We start from the raw sequence: 20,963 nt of genomic DNA on the forward strand, positions 1-20,963 counted from the left end.
TTGAAGAAAATTGTATGTATTTGTTACAACAACAACAATGAGGCAAATAAAAATTGTAATCTTGCAAAAACAGCTGAATAGATTGCTTTCCTTTTTTTTCTTCTATTTTGTTTGTTGTCCTATCATCCTTTGCTATATCCTTTCCCTTTCTCGCTCTCTCTGTCTCTCTATCTCCATTTCTTTCACTCTGCTATCTTCACTTAAATTTGGCTAATAAGCAGAGTGCTGACTGATGTTTTTTTGGTCATAAACATATTTGACACACTTGTCATTAGCTTGAAATCTGGGCTAGAGTTCCAAACCCAACAAAAGTAGAAAAATGCTTCGCGAATTACTTTTGGCCCACCGACTTTGGGGGTGGCAGGCGTTAGTATTGGTAGGCAAGCCATAAAACCCAAAAAAGCTTACCGAGATTTTTAGTGTGCGGTAGACAAAAATCCAGGCCAAAGAATAAATCTCTACAGACCACTGATGTGGGCTTAAATATTTAAAAATAACCAAATAAAAAAGTGATAAAACGGAACATTTAAACAAAAAATTTAAAATAAAATCCTTTAAAATGTTGATGAATTAAAAGGGAAAATTGTTTTATTTAAATTTTTAAAACAAGTAAAAGCGTGCTAAGTTCGGCCGGGCCGAATTTTATATACCCTCAACCATGGATCGCATCTGTCAAGTTCTTTGAATGACTTTTTCAGTATATATATGAGCTACATCAAGTTATTCACCGATATGGACCGAGCTTGTCATAGCTGTTAAAAGTCCACCTCCAAAATTTCAGGCAAATCGAGTAAAAATCCAAGGCTCAGAGCGTCAAATTGGGAGATCGGTTTATATGGCAGCTATATCAGGTTATCAATCGATTAAGACCATACTTGGCACAGTTGCTGAAATTCATACCAAAACGATGTATGCAAAATTTAAATCAAATTGGATAAGAATTGCGCCCTCTAGAAGCTCAAGAAGTCAAGACCCGAGATCGGTTTATATGGCCGCTATGTAAGGTTATAAACCGATTTGAACTATACTTAGCACAGTTGTTGAAAGTGACTCCAAAACACCTCGTGCAAAATTTCAGCTAAAACCGATAAGAATTGCGCTCTCTAGAAGCTCAAGAAGTCAAGATCGGTTTATATGGCAGCTCTATCGGGTTGTGAACCGATTTGAAACATACTTGGCACAGTTGTTGGAAGTCATACCAAAACGCCACGTGCAAAATTTCAGCCTAAGTCTTTCATCCAATTACCTTGAAAGTCACTGAGCTGCACTTGCCACTCGACTATAAGCCTTTCATGATTTCAGACGTTTGAAAAGGCTTTGTTTTGCTTCCCCAACGGTGTGAAATTTTCCTCAGTCGTGATTTTTCTCACGAGTCGTGACTTTCTCCTTGGGTCATGACTTTTCCATGAGTCGCGGTATACCCGGGATTTCTTATCCAATGCAAATTGCAAATGTGGGCATGAACATTCCACTAAGAAACAGGGCCAAACTTCTCACATATCAATGAGTGCTGTCCGATTCAATTTTAAGCTCAATGATAAGGGGCCTACTTTTTATAGCCGAGTCCAAACGGACTCGGCTATATGTGAGACATACTATGTCTCACATAGTAGGGGATAAACACCGCTGAAAATTTTTAAGATGTTCTCGCCAGCATTTGAACCCAGGCGTTTAGCGTCAGAGGCGGACATGCAAACCTCTACATTACGGTGGCCTCTCTGCTGCGGGATTCGACATGTGTCGTGAAACATCATTCACGTTCCCATTTCTCTCAAAGACTGCTTAGAATCCACTATGACTTTTCTATGGCCATTAACAGAGGTACCGAGTATGGTCCAAATCACTTCAAAACCTGATATAGTTCCTACATAAACCAATCGCCTGATTATACGTTTTGAGACTTTAGAGGACGCAATTCTTATCCGAATCGGTACACCGCCTATACTTCTTGAGCATTAAGATGGCACAATACTTATCCGATTTGGATCAAATCTTTAAAAACGGCTTCTTTTATGACCTTCAATATAAATATTAAGGACAGTCCGAGTCGGTCCATAGAATGATAAAGTTCCCATATAACCCGATCTCCCGAGTATACTTCTTTAGCACCTAGAATGAAATTTTGCACAACAACTTCTCCCATGACCTTCAACATAAGTACCAAGTATGGTTTCAATCGGTCCATAACTTTATTCCCTTATATACCGACTTCGTGAATTTAATTCTTGAGCCCTTAGAGGACCCAATTCTCTTTCGATTGGCTGAAATTTAACGCAACGACTTCGACCATGACCTCCAAAACACGTACCAAGGTTGGTCTGAATGGGTTCATAAGCCGATCTCCCGATTTTACTTCTTGAGCCCACAGAAGCATCAATTATCATCCGAATTGACTAAAATTCTGGAACATGCCAAGTATGATCCGAATCGGTCTATAAACAGATATAGGCCCCCTCAAAAGCCTCAATTTTCATCAGATCTTTCTAAAATTTGGAACAAATTGACTTCCAACCAATGCCAAGTATGATCCGAATCGGAAAATATTATTTTAAATCGGAATCAGAAAAATTTATTTTAAATGACAGAAATTCTACTTATAATAAGAAAAACATTCTTTGGAATTAGCAAAAGTTCTTTGAAATTAGTAAGAGTTCTTTGAAATTAGTAAAAGTTCTTTGAAATTAGTAAAAGTTCTTTGAAATTAAAGAAAATTTCTTTAGATTTGGAGAAAATTCTCTTGAAACTTGGCTTTAAGGACCAAATTGTTAATATTTCGTCTTAAAAGTAAATTTCTGAAAATTTTTTAATGAAATTTTGTTCTTAGAGTAAAATTAACTTGATTTTAGTATTCAATTATATTAAAGTTTAGCTTTTAAGAAAATTTCGTTGATATTTGTCTATTTAAACATTTTCATTGAAATTTTGTCTTTCTGTCTGTCTGTAGTAATCACTCTACAGCCTTCAAAAATTGAGATATTAAGCTGAAATTTAGCACAGATACGTCTTTTTGCTGAACGCAGGTAAAGTTCTGAAACGGGCTAAATCGAACCATATTTGGATATAGCTGCCATAGAGACCAATCTGTCGGTTAAGAAAGACTTCATTGGCATTTGATAAGTTGACTGAAAACTTAAGCAGGTCTATACACAGAAATCCACGATATGGCCAGCTAGCCAGCCAGATCAGCATTTTTATACCCACCACCATAGGATAGGGGGTATAATAAGTCATTCCGTTCGCAAAACCTCGAAATATTGATCTAAGTCCCCATAAAGTATATATTATATTCTGGATCGTCTCGACATTCTGATTCGATCTAGCCATGTCCGTCCTTCCGTCTGTCGAAATCACAATAGAGGTCGAATGCGTAAAGCTAGCCGCTTGAAATTTTGCGCATATACTTAATATCGATGTAGATCGTTGGGGATTGCAAATGGGCCATATCGGTTCAGATACAGATATAGCTCCCATATAAACCGATCTCCCGATTTGACTTCTTGAGCCGCTGCAAGCAGCAATTTTTGTGCGACTTAGCTGAAATTTTGCACAAAGTGTTCTGCTATGACTTCCAACAACTGAGAAAAGTGCGCTCCAAATCAGTCTATAGCCTGATATAGCTCCGATATAAACCGATCTGACGATTTGACTTCTTGAGTCCCTGCAAGCAGCAATTTTTGTCCGATTTGGCTGTCGAACTTAGCACACCGGTCGAACTTAGCACACTTTAACTTGTTTTAAATGATTTTTGTGTTTTTTTTTATTTGTCATTAGAAAAAAAGCAACAAAGGTTCAAAGGTTGGCCATATCCTGTTTAAAATTTTTAAATTTTGTTTCCATTACTTCATTATTATTAAACAGTTTGGTGTTCATTATTTGCCATTCAAAACAAGTCGCTGTGTTTTTTTTTTTGCATTAACATTGAATTTATATTTTTAGACATTTTAAAATTCCTTCATGATTTATTAATTCTATTTATATAAATTAGACAAATGTAAAAGAAAAGCGCAACCAAACCAAAGGCACAGAAAAAATGCCACACACTTTCCATTAAAAATGGGCCATCAGTCAGGCTATGAAGTGTGCCAAGTTTAGATTTTTTTCTTCAGAAAAAAAATTCGTAGAATTTAGAAAGCTTAGTAAAATGTCAAAGGACTGTTTTTTTTTTTGTTTTCCCGAAAAATATGAAAATATTTTTCTCAACCTTATACTTGGACCCTGACAATGCCAGTAAGATCAATGTCTCGTTTTGATTTAGACATAAGGTGGCTTGTGCGTAACGAAACTGAAAAAAAAAATAGAAAAAAATCTGTAGTCGATGCCAAACAATTGGATGCTATCCAAACAATTAAAAAACAAACCGATTTGTCAATAAATAATTTTTTTCTCTAAGGCAACCTCAACAACATTTCCCCATAAATCAGTGAATCATCATTGAAGTCATTTTAAATAAGGAAGGTATATAATAGCCAGCGCCTAACCTATACCCGTAAGTGTAAATTGGGTGATAACATGGACAGACAGACGGGCAGATAGATAGGCTAAAAGATCTATAGACGGACAGAGAGATCGATAGACAAACAGAAAGACCTATAGACAGAGCGAAAGACAGACCGAAAGACAGATAAATTTAATCACCTCAATCTTGTCCCCTTGCAAAGCCATCCAAATTTTTTTTTTTTGAAAAAAATATTTGCTTTGCTATTTTTCCTAAAAACTTTTGTCACTCTAAAAAAAGTCACCCTTCTTATTTTCACATATGTTCATGTTTTCATTAGTCAAAAATCTATTTTCAAAAATTATTATCAATACCGTAGCCGGACACACACATGTTGGCCACAAATAACATGAAATTTATATGAAAATTCATAGCAAAATCAGCAAAAATCAGCAAATAATTTTGAATTTGCCTTTTCAATAACATCCCCAATCTGCAAAGATATTTGCGTAAGTTTTATTATTTTTAAATGTTATGTTTGTGATGCGTTTCCCATCACAGCGGTAGTTATCCATCGCCTTTGGGGGAAACTGTTTATCTCTTATGTGCAGACGCACATGAAAAGTGAGGAAAAAAAAACCCTCCAGAAATATACACAATGATAAAAAAAGATGCAACTTTGAAACATGTATAAGTATATGGGGATTTCCATAACAATTGGTACAGTTATTTTTCCAGAGATTTCTAAACAAACATCTCACTGGGTACATGGACAGTTTTAAAAGTAGAAACTTGGAATAAAATGCTTGTTAAATTACTTTAAATGAAAATAACCATAAAAAAGATTTCACATCTTAGATAAACGAAAAGCACCCTAACACATTTACTCATAATTCCCAAGCCCATGCCAGCTTTTCTCCATTTCCATCAGAAATAATTTTTTTCTATAAACTCTTGCATTTGCTATGGAATATCCCATATGTATGTTATACTTTATACAAGCACCACTCGCCTTTCTGATGATGATGTACTTTTCTTCACTTTGTTTCTGGCAATTTATTTGTTATCAATGCTGAGACTATGTGATTGCTGTTACTGGTGCTTTTTATTTAACACACCACAAGTAAAAAAAAAAACACAAATCCTCAATATAAATAAAATGTATGTTTATACGTTGTTTATTTATGTATTTTCACTGAAAATCAAACACCTATACTTATAAATACATATGTATATGTGTGTTGGTTGGCATCATCATCAATGTCAAAATGAACGAATATTCAATAAATTTTTGATACAAAAAAAAATTATTCCAAGGACCTTAAATCTCGATAATTCAATGAAATCACACATTTAAGTATCATCAATACATGCTATGAATTGTTATGAAATTTCTTCCAGAACAAAACTTTTATAAAAAATAATTTCTCTAAAAATTCAATTTCACAAAGTTTTTCTAAAAAACCCCTTTTTCTCCTAAGACAAAATTTATAAAAAAAAACATATTTTCTCTAAGCATAACTTTTTCACAGGGTAGTTTTAATACCCTTCTCCAAGCGAAAGGGTAGTTTTAATATCCGTTCCCAAAGGAAAATTTTAGTTTTAGTACACTTTCCCAAGGAAAAGGGTAATTTTAATACCCTTTCCCAACGAAAGGGTAGTTTTAATACCCTTTCCCAACGAAAAGGTAGATTTAATACCCTTTCTCAGGGGAAAGAGTGGTTTTAGTACACTTTCCCAAGGGAAAGTTTTAGTACCATTTCCCAAGGAAAAGTGTATTTTTAGTACCCTTTTAATAGTAGTCCCCCATTTTCAGGGGAAAGAGTAGTTTTAGTACAATTTCCAAAGGGAAAATGTAGTTTTAGTACCCTTTCTCAAGGGAAAGGGCCGTGTTAGTACTCTTTCCCATAGGTAAGGGTTGTGTTCGTACCCTTTTCCAAAGGAAACGATAGTAGTAGAACCCTTTTCGAAGGGAAAGGGTATATTTAGTACCCTTTTCCAAGGGAAAGGGTATTTTTAGTACCCTTTTCCCAAGGGAAAGAGTACATTTAGTACCCTTTTCCAAGGGAAAGGTTATATTAAGTACCCTTTCCTAAGGGAAAATGGTAGTTTTACCCCTTTTCGTGGGAAATGGTAGTTTATGTACCCTTTCCCTTGTAAAAAAGTAGATTTTGTACCCTATGGTAAGGGAAGAGATAGATTTAGTACCATTTCCCTTGGAAAAAAAGTAGATTTTGTACCCTTTGCTAAGAGAAGAGATAGATTTATTACCATTTCCCAAGGAAAACGGTAGTACCCCTGTCCCCTTTTCGAAGGTAAAAGTTAATTCTAGTCCACTTTCCCATGGAAAGGGTCATTTTAGCACACTTTCCCAAGGGAAAGGGTATTTTTAATACACTTTCCCAAGGGAAAGGGTATTTTTAATACACTTTCCCAAGGGAAAGGGTATTTTTAATACACTTTCCGAAGGGAAAGGGTATTCTTAGTACACTTTCCCAAGGGAAAGGGTAGTTTTAGTACCCTTACCCAAGGAGAGTGGAAATTGAGTACCCTTACCCAAGGGAAAGGGTAATTTTAGTACACTTTCTCAAGGGAAAGGGTAGTTTTAGTACACTTCCCAACGGAAATGCTAGTTTAAGTACGCTTTGCCAAGGGAAAGTGTACTTTAAGTACACTTATACAAGGGAAAAGGTAGTATTAGTACCCTTACCTTAGGGAAAAGGTAGTTTTAGTAAATTTTCCCAAGGATAAGAGTTGTTTTAGTACATTTTCCCAAGGGAACAGTTAGTTTTAGTACCCTTTTCCAAGGGAAAAGGTAGTTTAAGTACCCTTTTCCAAGGGAAAGGGTAGTTTTAGTACCCATTTCTAAGGGAAAGGGTAGTTTAAGTACCCTTTTCCAAGGGAAAGGGAAATGTATAGTCAATTGCCCCAAATATACGGGTACTAAACTGGAGTATTAGTTGCCTGCTTATCCGTTAATCATATTTGCTTAATAATGTTATCTCCCTTAAAAATACTTTCAATGTATTCCCATCCTTTTCGAACTGTCCCAGGAACTATCCTACGGTATTGGAATGCAAATCGTCAACTCGAGCAACAAACCCTTATAAAAGTGATAGGTTTTTCCATGTAAGGAGAAACGAACTGGGCCGGTCTGCATCATTAGAGGACCTACCCCGTGACAGATTTGGGACCTGTCCCATTTCCCGTAGGGACCCTTTTACAAGGAAAGGGTAGTTTTAAATTTTCCAAGAGAATGGGCATTTTGAGAACCCTTTTCTAATGAAAAGGGTAGTTTAGTAGACTCTTCAAAAAAGGTTAGTTTTAGTACCATTTCCAAAGGAAAGGTTAATTTTAGTACACCTTCCCAATGGGAAAAGGCAGTTTTAACACACTTTCCCAAAGGAAAGGTAGTTTTAGTACACTTTCCCTAAGGAAAGGGTAATTTCCCAAGGAAAAAGATAGCTTTAATGCACTTTCCCAAACGAAGGGTAGTTTAAGTACCCTTTGCCAAGAAAATGGTAGTTTTAATACCATTTCCCAGGGAGAAGGGTACGTCTAGTACCCACTGGTTGCAGTGGAATTCCTTAGACAATTTTAAGTCAATTATGAAACTACATCAATTTTTTTAGTAACCCTTTCCCAAGGAAAGAGTTATTTCAGTACACTTTCCTAATGAAAAGGGTTGTTTAAGTAAACTTTACCATGGGAAGGTGTAGTTTTAGTATACTTTCCCAAAGGTAAGGGATAGTTTTAGTACACTTTCCCAATGGAAAGGGTCGTTTTAGTACACTTTCCCAATGGAAAGAATAGTTTTAGTACACTTACCCAAGGGAAGTGACAGTTTCAGTAAACTTTCCTAAGGGAAAGGATAGTTTTAGTACACTTTCCCAAAGGAAAGGTTATTTTTAGTACACTTTCTCAATGCAAAAGATAGTTTTAGTACACTTTCTTAATGGAAAGGATAGTTTTAGAACACTTTCTCACGGGAAAGGCAACATGTCAGCAAACATTTTTATTGAAGCAAAAACCCCAATTTTTATAAACACCAAATCTCTGAGATGTGTACATCGATTTTAGCGAAATTTTGTATGCCCGCTTATAGTAACCCAAAAAAATTGGTAAAACGTTTTTTATTTGACGCCATTCAAATAAAAGGAAGTTTTATGAGACTTTCACGTATCAATGATGTAGAATATTTCCTAACTTGGCATCATTTATTAAATTTCATAAAGAGTTTTTTTTTTGCTTTCAATTTTTGCGACCTGCTACAATCCCATTTTTCAGGATATTTTAACCCCTTAAAAAAACAAAAAGTCTACTTGGGCATGTCCCTTATGGTACAAAATGTTCCAAAAAAATATTCTTCGCAGTTTTATCCAAACACACTGTAGAAAACCAAGGATTACCATAAATTTTAAGTATATTCACAAAAAATTCCCAAAAAGGTATGCAGAAGTTCCGCGTCCGCCCTAATGTTAAATGAATAATTTTATATTTTATTTTTAAGTTTTTCCTACAAATTCCCTCCCATGCCAGACTGTATGACATCATTGAATGCTTAAAATAATTTTCTTTTTTTTTCAATTTCCTAAGGTTCATGTACAAGACACTTTTATAGTCTTTTACATTTTGTTCACTAGCGAATTTTTCGAATTTAATTTTCCATAACAAAACGAAATTCCGAAATGGCAAATAGTATGCCATAAAAAGCTTCCCTCCCCAAATATTCTTTCAATAAATTTCCTTGATTTGTGTTTTGCGTAATGTTCTTTCCAAGTGCTTTTCGTTGTTTTTAGTTTTAGTTTCCTTTTGTGCTTCATTTTTCTTTATTTAAAATTCTGACGGCTTGTGTCAAAAGTAGCGTGTTAGCAATAGCCATTGAAAATGTTTCTTGACCAAATCGGTAATTTTCATAGCGCCAATATACAGTGGTATTGCACATAAAGTTCATGAATATGGAAATAGATATAGTTGCCTATATGGATAATGTACAACAAAAAGCCAAGAGAGTGTTTCTCCCATGTACTCGATGAAATTTCTTAAAAACTTAAATAATGTACACATATTTGTACTTAGAGTAGGCTATTAACTTTGGACATTTCGGTGGTAAAAGCTTGAGTTTTTACAATATTAGAAGATTTTTACCAAAATTTTACTTAGTTTGTATTTTTGTGATCGAGACATTGCGCAAGTAGAGCAGCCTTACAAAAACAAACCGAAGTGAAGTTCAAATAGGTAAGGTAAGGTTGCAGTGGAATTCCTTAGACAATTTTATGTCAATTATGAAACTACATCAATTTTTCGCTATAGAGAATTGAACCTATGACCTCGGTCATAAATGCTGCATTCCCAAGGAAAAAAGCAGTTTAAGTACCTTCTCCCAAAGAATAAAGAAATTTTTAAAAACTTTACCAAAGGAAAGGGTAGCTTCTATCACCCTTTTTCAAGGGAAAGGATAGCTTTAGTACCCTTTTCCAAGGGTTAGGGTAGCTTTAGTAACCTTTTCCAAGAAAAAGGGGAGTTTTAGTAACCTTTTCCAAGAGATAGGGTAGCTTTAGTAGTTCCCTTTTCCAAGGGAGAAGGGCTTTCCTTTTACAAGGGAGAAGGGCTTCCCTTTTCCAAGGGAGAAGGGCTTCCCTTTTCCAAGGGAAAAGGGCTTCCCTTTTCCAAGGGAGAAGGGCTTCCCTTTTCCAAGGGAGAAGGGCTTCCCTTTTCCAAGGGAAAGGGTAGCTCTAGTACCTTTTCCAAGCGAACCCTTCCCCTTTAGTACCCTCTTCCAAGGGAAAGAATAGCTTTAATACCCTTTTCCAAGACAAAGGGTAGCTTAAGTACACTTTTCCAAGGGAAAGAGTAGCTTTAGTATCATTTTCCAAAAGAAAGGGTAGTTTTAGTACCCTTCTATAAGGAAAAGGGTAGTTTTAGTATATTTTTCGAAGGGAAAGGGTAGCTCTAGTTTCCTTTTCCAATGGAAAGGGTAGCTTTAGCACCCTTTACCAAGGAAAGGGTAGCTTTAATACACTTTTCCAAGGGAAAAGGTAGCTTTAGTACACTTTTCCAGGGGAAAGGGTGGTTTTTGTACCCTTTTCCAAAACAAGAGTAGTTTTAGTAACCTTTAATAAGGTAAAGGGTAGTTTTAGTACCCATTTATAAGAGAAAGGGTAGTTTTTGTAGCCTTTTCCAAGGAAAAGGATAGTTTTAGTACCCTTTTCCAAGGGAAAGGGTAGCTTTAGTACCCTTTTCCAAGAGAAAGGGTTGCTTTAGTAACCTTTTCCAAATAAAAGGGTTGCTTTAGTAACCTTTTCCAAGGAAAAGGGTAGCTTTTGTACCCTTTTCCAAAAGAATGGGTAGCTTTAGAACCCTTTTCTAAAGAAAATGGAATATTTAGCATGCTTTTCCAAGGGTAGATTTAGTACCTTTTTCAAGGGAAAGGGTAATTTTAGTACCCTTTTGAAAGGAAAAGTTGAAGTACCGTTATCCAAGGAAATGGTAGTTTTAGTACAATTTCCATGACAAATTGAAGTTTTAGTACCATTTTACAAAGAAAACAGTAGTTTAGTATCCTTTTCTAAGGTAAAGGGTAGTTCTAGTACCCTTTTACACGTGAAAGGGTAGTTTGAGAACCCTTATCCATGGAAAAAGAGTAGTTTCAGAACCATTTTTCCAAGGAAAAAGGGTAGTTTCAGAACAATTTTTCCAAGGAAAAAGAGTAGTTTTAGTACCTTTTTCCAAGGAAAAGAGTAGTTTTAGTACACTTTTCCAAAGGAAATGGTAGTTGTAGTACCCTTTTCCAAGAGAAAGGGTAGATTTAGTACCTTTTTCCAAGGAAACGGGTAGTTTTAGTACCCTTTTCCAAGGGAACGAGAACTTTTAGTACCCTTTTTCAATGGAAAGTACCATTTTCCAAGGAAAATATTATAATAAGTGTCATTTCCAAGGAAAAGCTACCCCTTTCCAATCTTCCCATCGAGAATCGTGATTTCTGCTCTCGGAAATCATAATTGAGATTTGAACCCACGATCCTCTTAAAAAATAAAAACTTATTTAGGTCAAAATACCCTTTAAAAGTCACCTTTGTCACACCATGCTTAAAAAAGAGTATGACAACTTTTGCTCTCCACTGTTGATGAATGTTCCAAATCCCTTCACATATTCAAATCACTGCCTTCTTTTCTCACGAGCAAGAAAATACAAACCAGCGAGGGAGTTGAAATAAAAACAATAACACCAAGAACAGATTTGGAATGGGAATGGACATGAATCATTCGGGAGCATGGTTTTTTTCCCCTCATTCCTATAGTATTGTAGAAAGTAGCAGAGTGTGCTCCAAGTTAATGCCCTATTGTTATTGTTCAGAGCTTCCTGCCACACAGTGCAGCAAGAACTTTCAACTTTTGGCATACCTTAACTCCTCCAAACGTTTGCTTGATTTACGCTGCTGCTTCGCAAAAACAAATCACAGGCAGAGCCAAAGACAATAGCTAGCAGCAGCAGCTATAGTGGCTCTCCACTATTCCATATAAATTCTTCCTTATTATGAGAATTTTTAGCGTTTCTGCTGGGTTTTTTTTGTCGTTTTTGTTTTCCTCTGATTCTTCTGCGTTTTGTTTAATGGCCCAAGAAGACGACCACCAGACGGGGGAAAAACAAAACCCAACCAAACCAAACCAAACATAGAAGTGGCAAGTATCCGGACGGATGGATAGAAGGATGGACGGACAGACGGCAGACAGCCATCCAAACGGATGGATGAGTAGTGTGTAAGCTGCGGCTGTTGGAGTTTGCCCGATTTGGAACGTAACAACACCAGCAACCAGCCTTGTGATGTTGATGATGATGGCAAGCAAACGTCAACTTCTTTTTACCAAACAACAACGACACATTGTCTGTTGGATGATAAAGCTTCCGTGGTTAGAAATGATTTTATAGTGTCATTTTGTATGTGTGAAATTACCAGAGTGGGAAAACAATAGAAAAATAAAACTACTCCAATGAAGCTAGGTGGGGTGGCTGGAATTGCTTGCTTGCTAGTTTGCCCCATCTGGGATATACCATAAAATGGGAAACTTATGAGATATCAGGGGATAATAAATTGTATTTGGAGAAGCAGAAGGCTATTTCCAAGGGAAATACAGGTTGCAAATATGAATATTGAAACGAAAACTAAAGCAAGGGGAGCAAAGATGGAAGAATACAATTCTGAGTAAAAAATTCCAAAAGAAAAACTTTAATTCAACAGAGCTTGGCTGAATAAACTTTAATTCAGTCAAGCTAAATAAGTTTTTCCACAACTTTAATTCAGCCTGGCTGAATAAGATTTTCCATAGGAAAACTTTAATTCAGCCTGGCTGAATAAGTTTTTTCCATAGGAAAATTTTAATTCAGCCTGGCTGAATAAGTTTTTTCCATAGGAAAATTTTAATTCAGCCTGGCTGAATAAGTTTTTCCATAGGAAAACTTTACTTCAGCCTGGCTGAATAAGTTTTCCCATAGAAAAACTTTAATTCAGCCTGGCTGAATAAGTTTTTCCATAGGAAAAATTTAATTCAGCCTGGCTGAATAAGTTTTTCCATAGGAAAACTTTAATTCAGCCTGGCTGAATAAGATTTTCCATAGGAAAACTTTAATTCAGCCTGGCTGAATAAGTTTTTCCATAGGAAAACTTTAATTCAGCCTGGCTGAATAAGTTTTTCCATAGGAAAACTTTAATTCAGCCTTGCTGAATAAGTTTTTCCATAGGAAAACTTTAATTCAGCCTGGCTGAATAAGTTTTTCCATAGGAAAACTTTAATTCAGCCCGGCTGAATAAGCTTTTCCATAGGAAAACTTGAATTCAGCCTGGCTGAATAAGTTTTTCCATAGGAAAACTTTAATTCAGCCTGGCTGAATAAGTTTTTCCATAGGAAAACTTTAATTCAGCCTGGCTGAATAAGTTTTTCCATAGGAAAACTTTAATTCAGCCTGGCTGAATAAGTTTTTCCATAGGAAAACTTTAATTCAGCCTGGCTGAATAAGTTTTTCCATAGGAAAACTTTAATTCAGCCTGGCTGAATAAGTTTTTCCATAGGAAAACTTTAATTCAGCCTGGCTGAATAAGTTTTTCCATAGGAAAACTTTAATTCAGCCTGGCTGAATAAGTTTTTCCATAGGAAAACTTTAATTCAGCCTGGCTGAATAAGTTTTTCCATAGGAAAACTTTAATTCAGCCTGGCTGAATAAGTTTTTCCATAGGAAAACTTTAATTCAGCCTGGCTGAATAAGTTTTCCCATAGGAAAACTTTAATTCAGCCTGGCTGAATAAGTTTTCCCATAGGAAAAACTTTAATTCAGCCTTAATAAGGCAAAAAATTATTCAGCCTGCCTTGAAAGAAAATTTTGTCCTTAAAGATTATTTCCCATTTCATAAAAATGTCTTTGTACACCCAGTACATACACAGATTACATAAACAACAACAACTTTAGCGAAAACATAATTTCAGGACCTAAATGTTGTAATTAGGACAGGCAATTCAATATTTTTCTTGCGGATGAGCTCATCAAAATGGAAATGTTGGCTGGAGAAAAGTTTCGGATGTTATGCTTAGCATTTATTAAAGCATAATTAATAATACGAAAAGCAGGCAACGAGCTGTAGTGTTGAGAGAGTAGAAATGATGACGCATAAAAGGGTAGAACGAAAATTTAGCAAAAAAAAGTTTAAACCAACTTAGAAGAAAAACATGTGAAAAGGACAGGCTGGATATGCTGGACAGAAAAGATGGCCATAAACCAACATATAGGCAGACAAGCAATCACATTCTATAACTCACTGATTATGCCAGCTTTCTTATATAAATCACAATAATGTAAACGAGACCTTACTTGGACTATAAAACTCCATTAATGAAGTCTTCCTTAACTACATGCCACTGTACAAGGCAGAGCAGATATCACAATCATAGGTGTGGTTCTATCAAGCCTAATAGACGGAATGTAAACTATATTACCTTGTTATTTTAGAATCATATTCTAATCGTTGAGTACAGACCAGAATTTAATTTGTGTTATGGACACAGTTAAAAATCAAAATTCTTAGCAGTGGCTAAGTGGTCCCAGTTTCATTGCAAACTTTTGTCTAAAGTATTTCTTCTTTAGCTAAACTAGATACATTGCTCTCTAAGTTTTCTTCCCCTATCATTTCTCCTTCAATATGGACCTACCCTAATATTTCGATGACGATATATATAGAAAAAAAAAGCATTTTACATATTTACAGCCAGTATAAACCGTTAATGAGTTAACTTCAGATTATAGGTTGATCCCATAATACACCAGATATACTGCTACACATCTCTCTAGATGTAAATGTAAATTGTTTGAAGGGTGGCGCAGATGGGCGGACGGTAGGAAGAGGCTATTGGGGCTATTGGCTGGGAGAACACAACATTGTTTGTCGTCTTTTCGCATACAATGAGAAAACCGTGGTAGAGATTTTAACTTTATGATGCGCTGTGTTGTGTTGTTGGTATGATGAAATGAAAAGCAAAGATAAACTCTCATTCTAGTTAGAGTGGGCGGGAGAAAGAGAGTAAGAGAGAGAACCCGAGTGCGTAACTGGGATAAAGTGTTGCCGTTATGTTAGAAATGTTTAAGGTTTTTTTTAATGATTTTAAACTTACTGAAATAAATTGAATTTATCTCTAATTTGGCAAACTTGTATGAGAGGAGAGGATCGAATTCTAGTCCCAGGGCAATTGGATTATATGGGGAAAATGTGTAGGCAAATCGGTAGAGGATTCCAATTGAACTTCCTATTAAGAAACATAAGACAAACTTTTCTCAAACCAATAAGTGCACCGCAATTCATCGTTTAGCTAAACGAAAAGAGCGCTGCTTCTTCGAGCACCCACGATAGCATGGAGACATCGTTGGCAGAGCATAGATCAGCATGTCCGTCTATGGCGCCTAACAAATGGTTTAAATTTTGGCGATACCTTCAATTAGGGTGTACATTTATTTGTATTCTTGGATTATTCGATTGTTTATTTGAAAATCGAGGTTCAACGATTAATCGAACAAGAACGAAAAAAGTTGCCGAACAATCGAAATGATGTCCTGATGAAGTTGGGAAAAATAACCAACGAAACGTCGATTTAAGGACTTGAGCAAATAAAAGACGCATTTATTGTCCGATTTCGCCGAAATTTGACACAGTGACTTAGGCATTTCGATATCCATATCCTTTATAGTTCAGATCGGTCTATATTTGGATATAGCTGCCAAAAAAAAACAAAATTTTGTTCTACAAAATTGAACAGTGACTTGTATTTTTTAGACCATTCAATGTCCGTGCCGAATTTGGTCCGAATTGAACCATGCTATGGTTGCATAATTTATGCATTTTTTACCAGATTATGACGAAAAGTGGTTAACATATGTACCCGAGGAGGTGGATAACCAAAGTTCCGCCCGGTCAAACTTAATGCCTTTTAACTTGTTAACCATCCAAACGATTAATCGATTAACTGTACTACATTATTCGATTATTTGAAAATGTATTATGGCCCTTTTAGACGGCACATCATGATCGTACTCATCGTGTACACGTGTTGATTATAGGTTTTGCCAAAAACGGTACATCGATTGTTTCTTTTCTTTGATTTTATTTAATTTCTCACAGTTTACTTCCCCTATCTTAACCTTAATTGTCACAGCACGTGTTTTTCAATATCTGTCCATTAATGATTACACATTTCTTTGTAAACGGTAATCAATAGACATCATTCATCGAAAAAAATCAAATGACTTATGGTTATGTGCACAAGTGACCCATACACCTTTGTTTTCACCAACACTATTACAATAACCATACATCAGATGTGCCATGTAAACTCAGCATTATATTCACTTTTTCGATTATTTGAAAGGTCATGAATAATCGATTTATCGAAAAGCGATTAATCGGGGGTACACCTGCCTTAAATAACAGTTTTTAGCAGTGGTCACCACCTCACTGATGTCTGATAACATTTAAGAGTATTTCGGTTAAGTCAAGATTATCTACTATGTGGCATGGCTGAGTAAAACGAGGACTTTTGCAGAAGCTGTGAGGACATCGAGGAAGAGAAGACTATTGAACACCTTTTTGTGTGTGTGCCTCGCACTAGCAGTCAGAAATACTTCCACTTTAGGTTCTCATTTCTTTGAGAACCTATCTGATTTAGCGGCTGTGAACGTTAGCAAGTTGTTTGGCTTTTTAAAGCGATCTGGATGGTTCAACAGTAGGAACTATAAGACATCTTCCTTATTTTGTTTCTGTGGCATCAGAATGGACAAAAACGTTTAAGTGAGTCTGATAGCAGCCAGCCACTTAAACCTAACCTATTCCTTCCTAATGGTGGCACTACTTGTAAGGTGTTTCCTTAAGGTAATCAATCGTGTAAACTTCTCAATTAAGTGGTGTCGAAAAGAAGGCCCCTTATCATTGAAATTAAATGTGTTCGGACAGCACGCATTGCTATGACAGATTTGTCCCCGCTGTTCCTTAATGACATGTTCATGGTCAAATTTGCATAAGCCTCAATTTTAATCAAATTTCACTGAAACTTGTTTGAATGCTCACACTCAACCGATCATTCGTCATGATTTTCCTTTCTGACCATTTGATTAGGGTGGTCCAGCACAAAATCATAATTTTGAATATAAACTTTAATTTAACTGCTAAGCAAAACTTTCTCGTACCTGGCCATTTATTTATAAGAACACTGTCATGATTTTGACAGACGGGATAGATCGTAATAGGATATAAAGGCTCGTTTTTTTTTAGGATCCCTGATTGACATTTTGTAATTACGTAATTATCAATTCATTCAGTTATTACATTCGAAAAACAGTTTCATGTGTAATGTATTGATTGTGAAAGAGCTATGAAAGTTACCAGATCGTCATACCATTGTGGTGCCAACAACAATTTATATTATGTTGGTTATTACTGGGCAATGATGTAAAGCTGAGTTAATGTTAGAGAGAGAGAGAGAGAGAGAGAGAGAGAAAGAAAGAGAGAGTGTGCAACATATTAGGAATATACAACCGTTACCACATGTTAAATCCATACTTTAGAATGGACATGTTTGCATGCTACTGACAGCAAATATGCGATTAAGTCAGAAGAGAAGAGCAAGAGGCAAATTAGGTAATACAGTACACCACAGGTAGGTAATACAGTTCACCACAGGTATGCATCAAAATGCACACTTGGCATATAGTACTACAAGCACCTAACTGTATGTTCGCGTACTTATCCAACAATTTGCCAGTAAAAATTTGCAAGTAAGAAACTTATGAGGGGAGAAAAAACAACCAGAAGACATTTGCAACCTTTCATTTATAAAACTCTCCAAATGTTTTTCGCTCTTACACTCTATTTTACTAAAAAACGAACGATTTTCCGTAAAAGGTTGTGCATATTTTTGGGTACTCGAACACTCTAAATGCTAATTGCTGCTTAATATTGCCATATCTTCTAAATTATGTTAAAACTGCAAGAGAAAGCCAAATTTGTTAACAGGAGGTTTATCCCCACGATAAAATAAAGTTGTTCGTGGAAGAAGCACTTCGAACCAAACAGCCGCCTGTTTCTTCAGCAAAACTGATCATGTGGCGACAGTTTTGCTTGAGCAACATGGAATGGTCAATTCTGAGTGGTACATCACAATTTGATTGCCTGAAATCTTAAGAGAAATTCGAAAAACTAACCAGAGAGAACGAATTTCATCATTGTTCACCATGACAATGCGAGCTCTTACACATCGGCTAAAACAAAAGTGCTCCGACGTTTTGTTTGAGCGCATGCAAAAGTGTATAAATCATGCTCAAGAATACTTTGAAAAACATATAAACCCGTTTTTGATGATAAAACTTTGGATTTTCATGATTAAGCCAGAAATTTGTATAGCAGCCCTCGTATAAACGAGTATATGAAAGATGCAAAAATAACTGAGGTAAGATCGTGTTATATAAAGGGTGTCTTGAGGGTTGTTTGGTGTTCCATATATGTGAATGACTGTACCGAAGACAGTAATTTTTATAGTTGTGAGTTTTATACCCACTACCATAGGATGGGGGTATACCAATATAGTTATTCCGTTTATAACACCTCGAAATATTCGTCTAAAACACCATAAAGTATACATTCTTGATGGTCTCGACGTTCTGAGTCGAATTAGCGATGTCCGTCCGTCCATCACATATACTTAGTATTGATGTAGGTTGTAGGAGATTGCAAATTGACGCAGAGGACGCCTATGACGCTGAATGCCCGATTTCGAATCCTGGGGATAACATAAAGAAATCTTCAGCGGTGGTTATACCCTCCAAATGCCGGCGACATTTGTGAGGTACTGTACCATTTGGTATAGCAGCCATGTTAAAACATCTCGACAAATTAGTGTCGCACTGCGGCACACCGTTCGGACTCTGCTATTAAAAGGAGGCCCCCTATCATTGAGCTTAAACCTGAATCGGAATCGGTTTAATAATGCTACGTTTATGGTTGTCGTTAAAGGCAGACAAACGTATTTTTTGCGTGTAATAACTTAAATAACTTTTGATAAACGAAGTAACACCAACATTGAGAAAATTCACTGCTAATCACACAAAATGTGGGTCAGCTGAACTAACAGCTTTATTTTGTTAATTTCTGTTAATCAGCTGAGTTTCATCCATAAAATCAGCTGATTTGGCTATATAAGCGAAGGAGAGCTGTTCACGTCAGCGACACCGCTTTGTTGGGTTCTGTAGTATTTAAAAATAAATTTTATTGCTATGGCAACACTATTGAGATGTTGAGAGAGCATGTTTTAGAGTTTGGGTAGCAAATGAAGATGGATACGAAAAAAACCCCGCGAAAAGGGTCAATACGGATTACATTATGAAATCCAATGTGAGATATTCTACTTACTCCTCCCCAAGAGAGATTTTTTTTATGTATAGGACAAAATCTAATAGAGTGAGGAGAGTTAGTTTTCCATCGTAGGCAATAGAGTTCAGTATTGTAAAAATATTCAAAAAAAAAACTTACCCAAAATAGAATATTGATTAACACCATTAAAAATTTCACACATGAACAGCAGCCGTTGAGACCCATTTTTGCAGGATGCTTATGTAGATGATGATAAGGGGATGAATGAAATTATTGTTATTATTTTATTTTTGTTTTTTTTAGCACCACAATAGCCTTCCTTATCTTTTATTTTTTTTAATTAATTTTTTTGTGATTTTGTCCAGTGCAAATTACACCCAACAAAATTCACATACACTTTCTTTAGCTGCAAGCAAAAAAAAAAGTACCCCCACAAAATAAACACACACACGTTAAAACACTACATGTTAAATTTAGAAGAAAACAGCAGCAATAATAACAACGCAATGCGTTTTTTGTAAGGCAGCGACGTCTACGCCAACAGAGTTGGTAGGGCAGAGCCATAAAGAAAAACAAACTTCAAAGACAGTTTTCCACACACTCATACGCACACATACACAGCCCAAGCAGAATAGTTAAATCCACAACAACAACTTCACTTCTCACTTAACCTCACACACTCATCTTTCTTAAGTGTGGGATTTTCTTAGGGTTTTATTTTTCTTTTTGTAACAGGGGGCATATGGTTTTACTTTACTGAATGCCAGGAGTATAAGTTATTATTAATCTTAATATTTGTTTCAAAATAACAACAACATAAACACGCACTCTCACACCTCTTGCCCTCTCTTGCTTGTTTAGATGGGTATGGTGGGTATGCTTGGTTACTTAAACCAGCGGAGACACTTTTAAAAACTAAACTAAGCTCTCTCTGCCTATAACTCTGCTGCCGTTGGCCGACGCCGCTGTAGGTAAACGAGTAGTACTCGGCTCGGCTGCTGGGTGTTTTGCTGTTGCTGTTTTTGCTGTTTCTTCCTTTGACCTCTTTTACACAAGTAAAAAATATAGGACCAGAAAATTATCAGCAGACTTTTTTCAGCTTTTGTTCACGCCGTCTTTTTTTCTTCTTGCTATCTTTTTTTGTTTTCTATTAGAGTCCTTTGAGATTTCATTAAACTCTTGACTTGATTATCAAGAAAATACACACACACACTCACACAATCACTTTACAACAAACACCCTTTTTCCTGGGCTTATGTGAACACTTTTTATTCTCAATATTTTTTTAAATGGAAAACACTTTGATTTCTTGTTAAATATTTGCAAAAAAATTGTTTCACGCTTGCATAGAACACATCCTCGTTTATGTATCTTCTTTCTTTTTCTCAGCCCAGCTCCTCAGAGTGTCTCGAAAAAAATTTTGGGTGAATCTATCCGTTGCCGTGTTAATTTGCCACCGTTCAGTTCGTTCTCTCGTTTCTATCTGATGGATGTCAGAAGCAGGGAAACAGAATAACAAACCATCTTTTGAATCTTGCAAGCGACGAGCATTTGTTTTTCCAAAACACACACTCACACATTGGCAAAGGGAGCAAAGAGCAAAATATACACAGATAATCAATTGTTTGT

The 20,963-nt window shown here is 36.0% G+C and overlaps 1 protein-coding gene across 3 annotated transcripts in view; it reads right to left on the reverse strand.

The window, feature by feature from the left end:
* The window catches only part of LOC106087196 (CD82 antigen), a 40,917-nt gene extending 20,083 nt beyond the window's left edge, over positions 1-20,834 (reverse strand). The window contains exons 1-2 of one of the 3 annotated variants that reach the window (XM_059362254.1): positions 20,552-20,834; positions 19,494-19,740 (exon numbers count right to left, since the gene is read on the reverse strand). In XM_059362254.1, coding sequence (XP_059218237.1) covers positions 19,494-19,559 — 66 coding nt within the window. In that variant the 5' untranslated portion in view covers positions 19,560-19,740; positions 20,552-20,834. Of the gene's footprint in view, positions 1-19,493; positions 19,741-20,405; positions 20,508-20,543 lie in introns of those variants that run through there. The other 2 variants (XM_059362255.1, XM_059362256.1) reach the window with 2 other exon arrangements.
* Between the last annotated feature and the right edge of the window lie 129 nt (positions 20,835-20,963).

This window comes from Stomoxys calcitrans, chromosome 2 (genome assembly GCF_963082655.1).
Source record: "Stomoxys calcitrans chromosome 2, idStoCalc2.1, whole genome shotgun sequence".
Lineage (NCBI taxonomy): Eukaryota > Metazoa > Arthropoda > Insecta > Diptera > Muscidae > Stomoxys > Stomoxys calcitrans.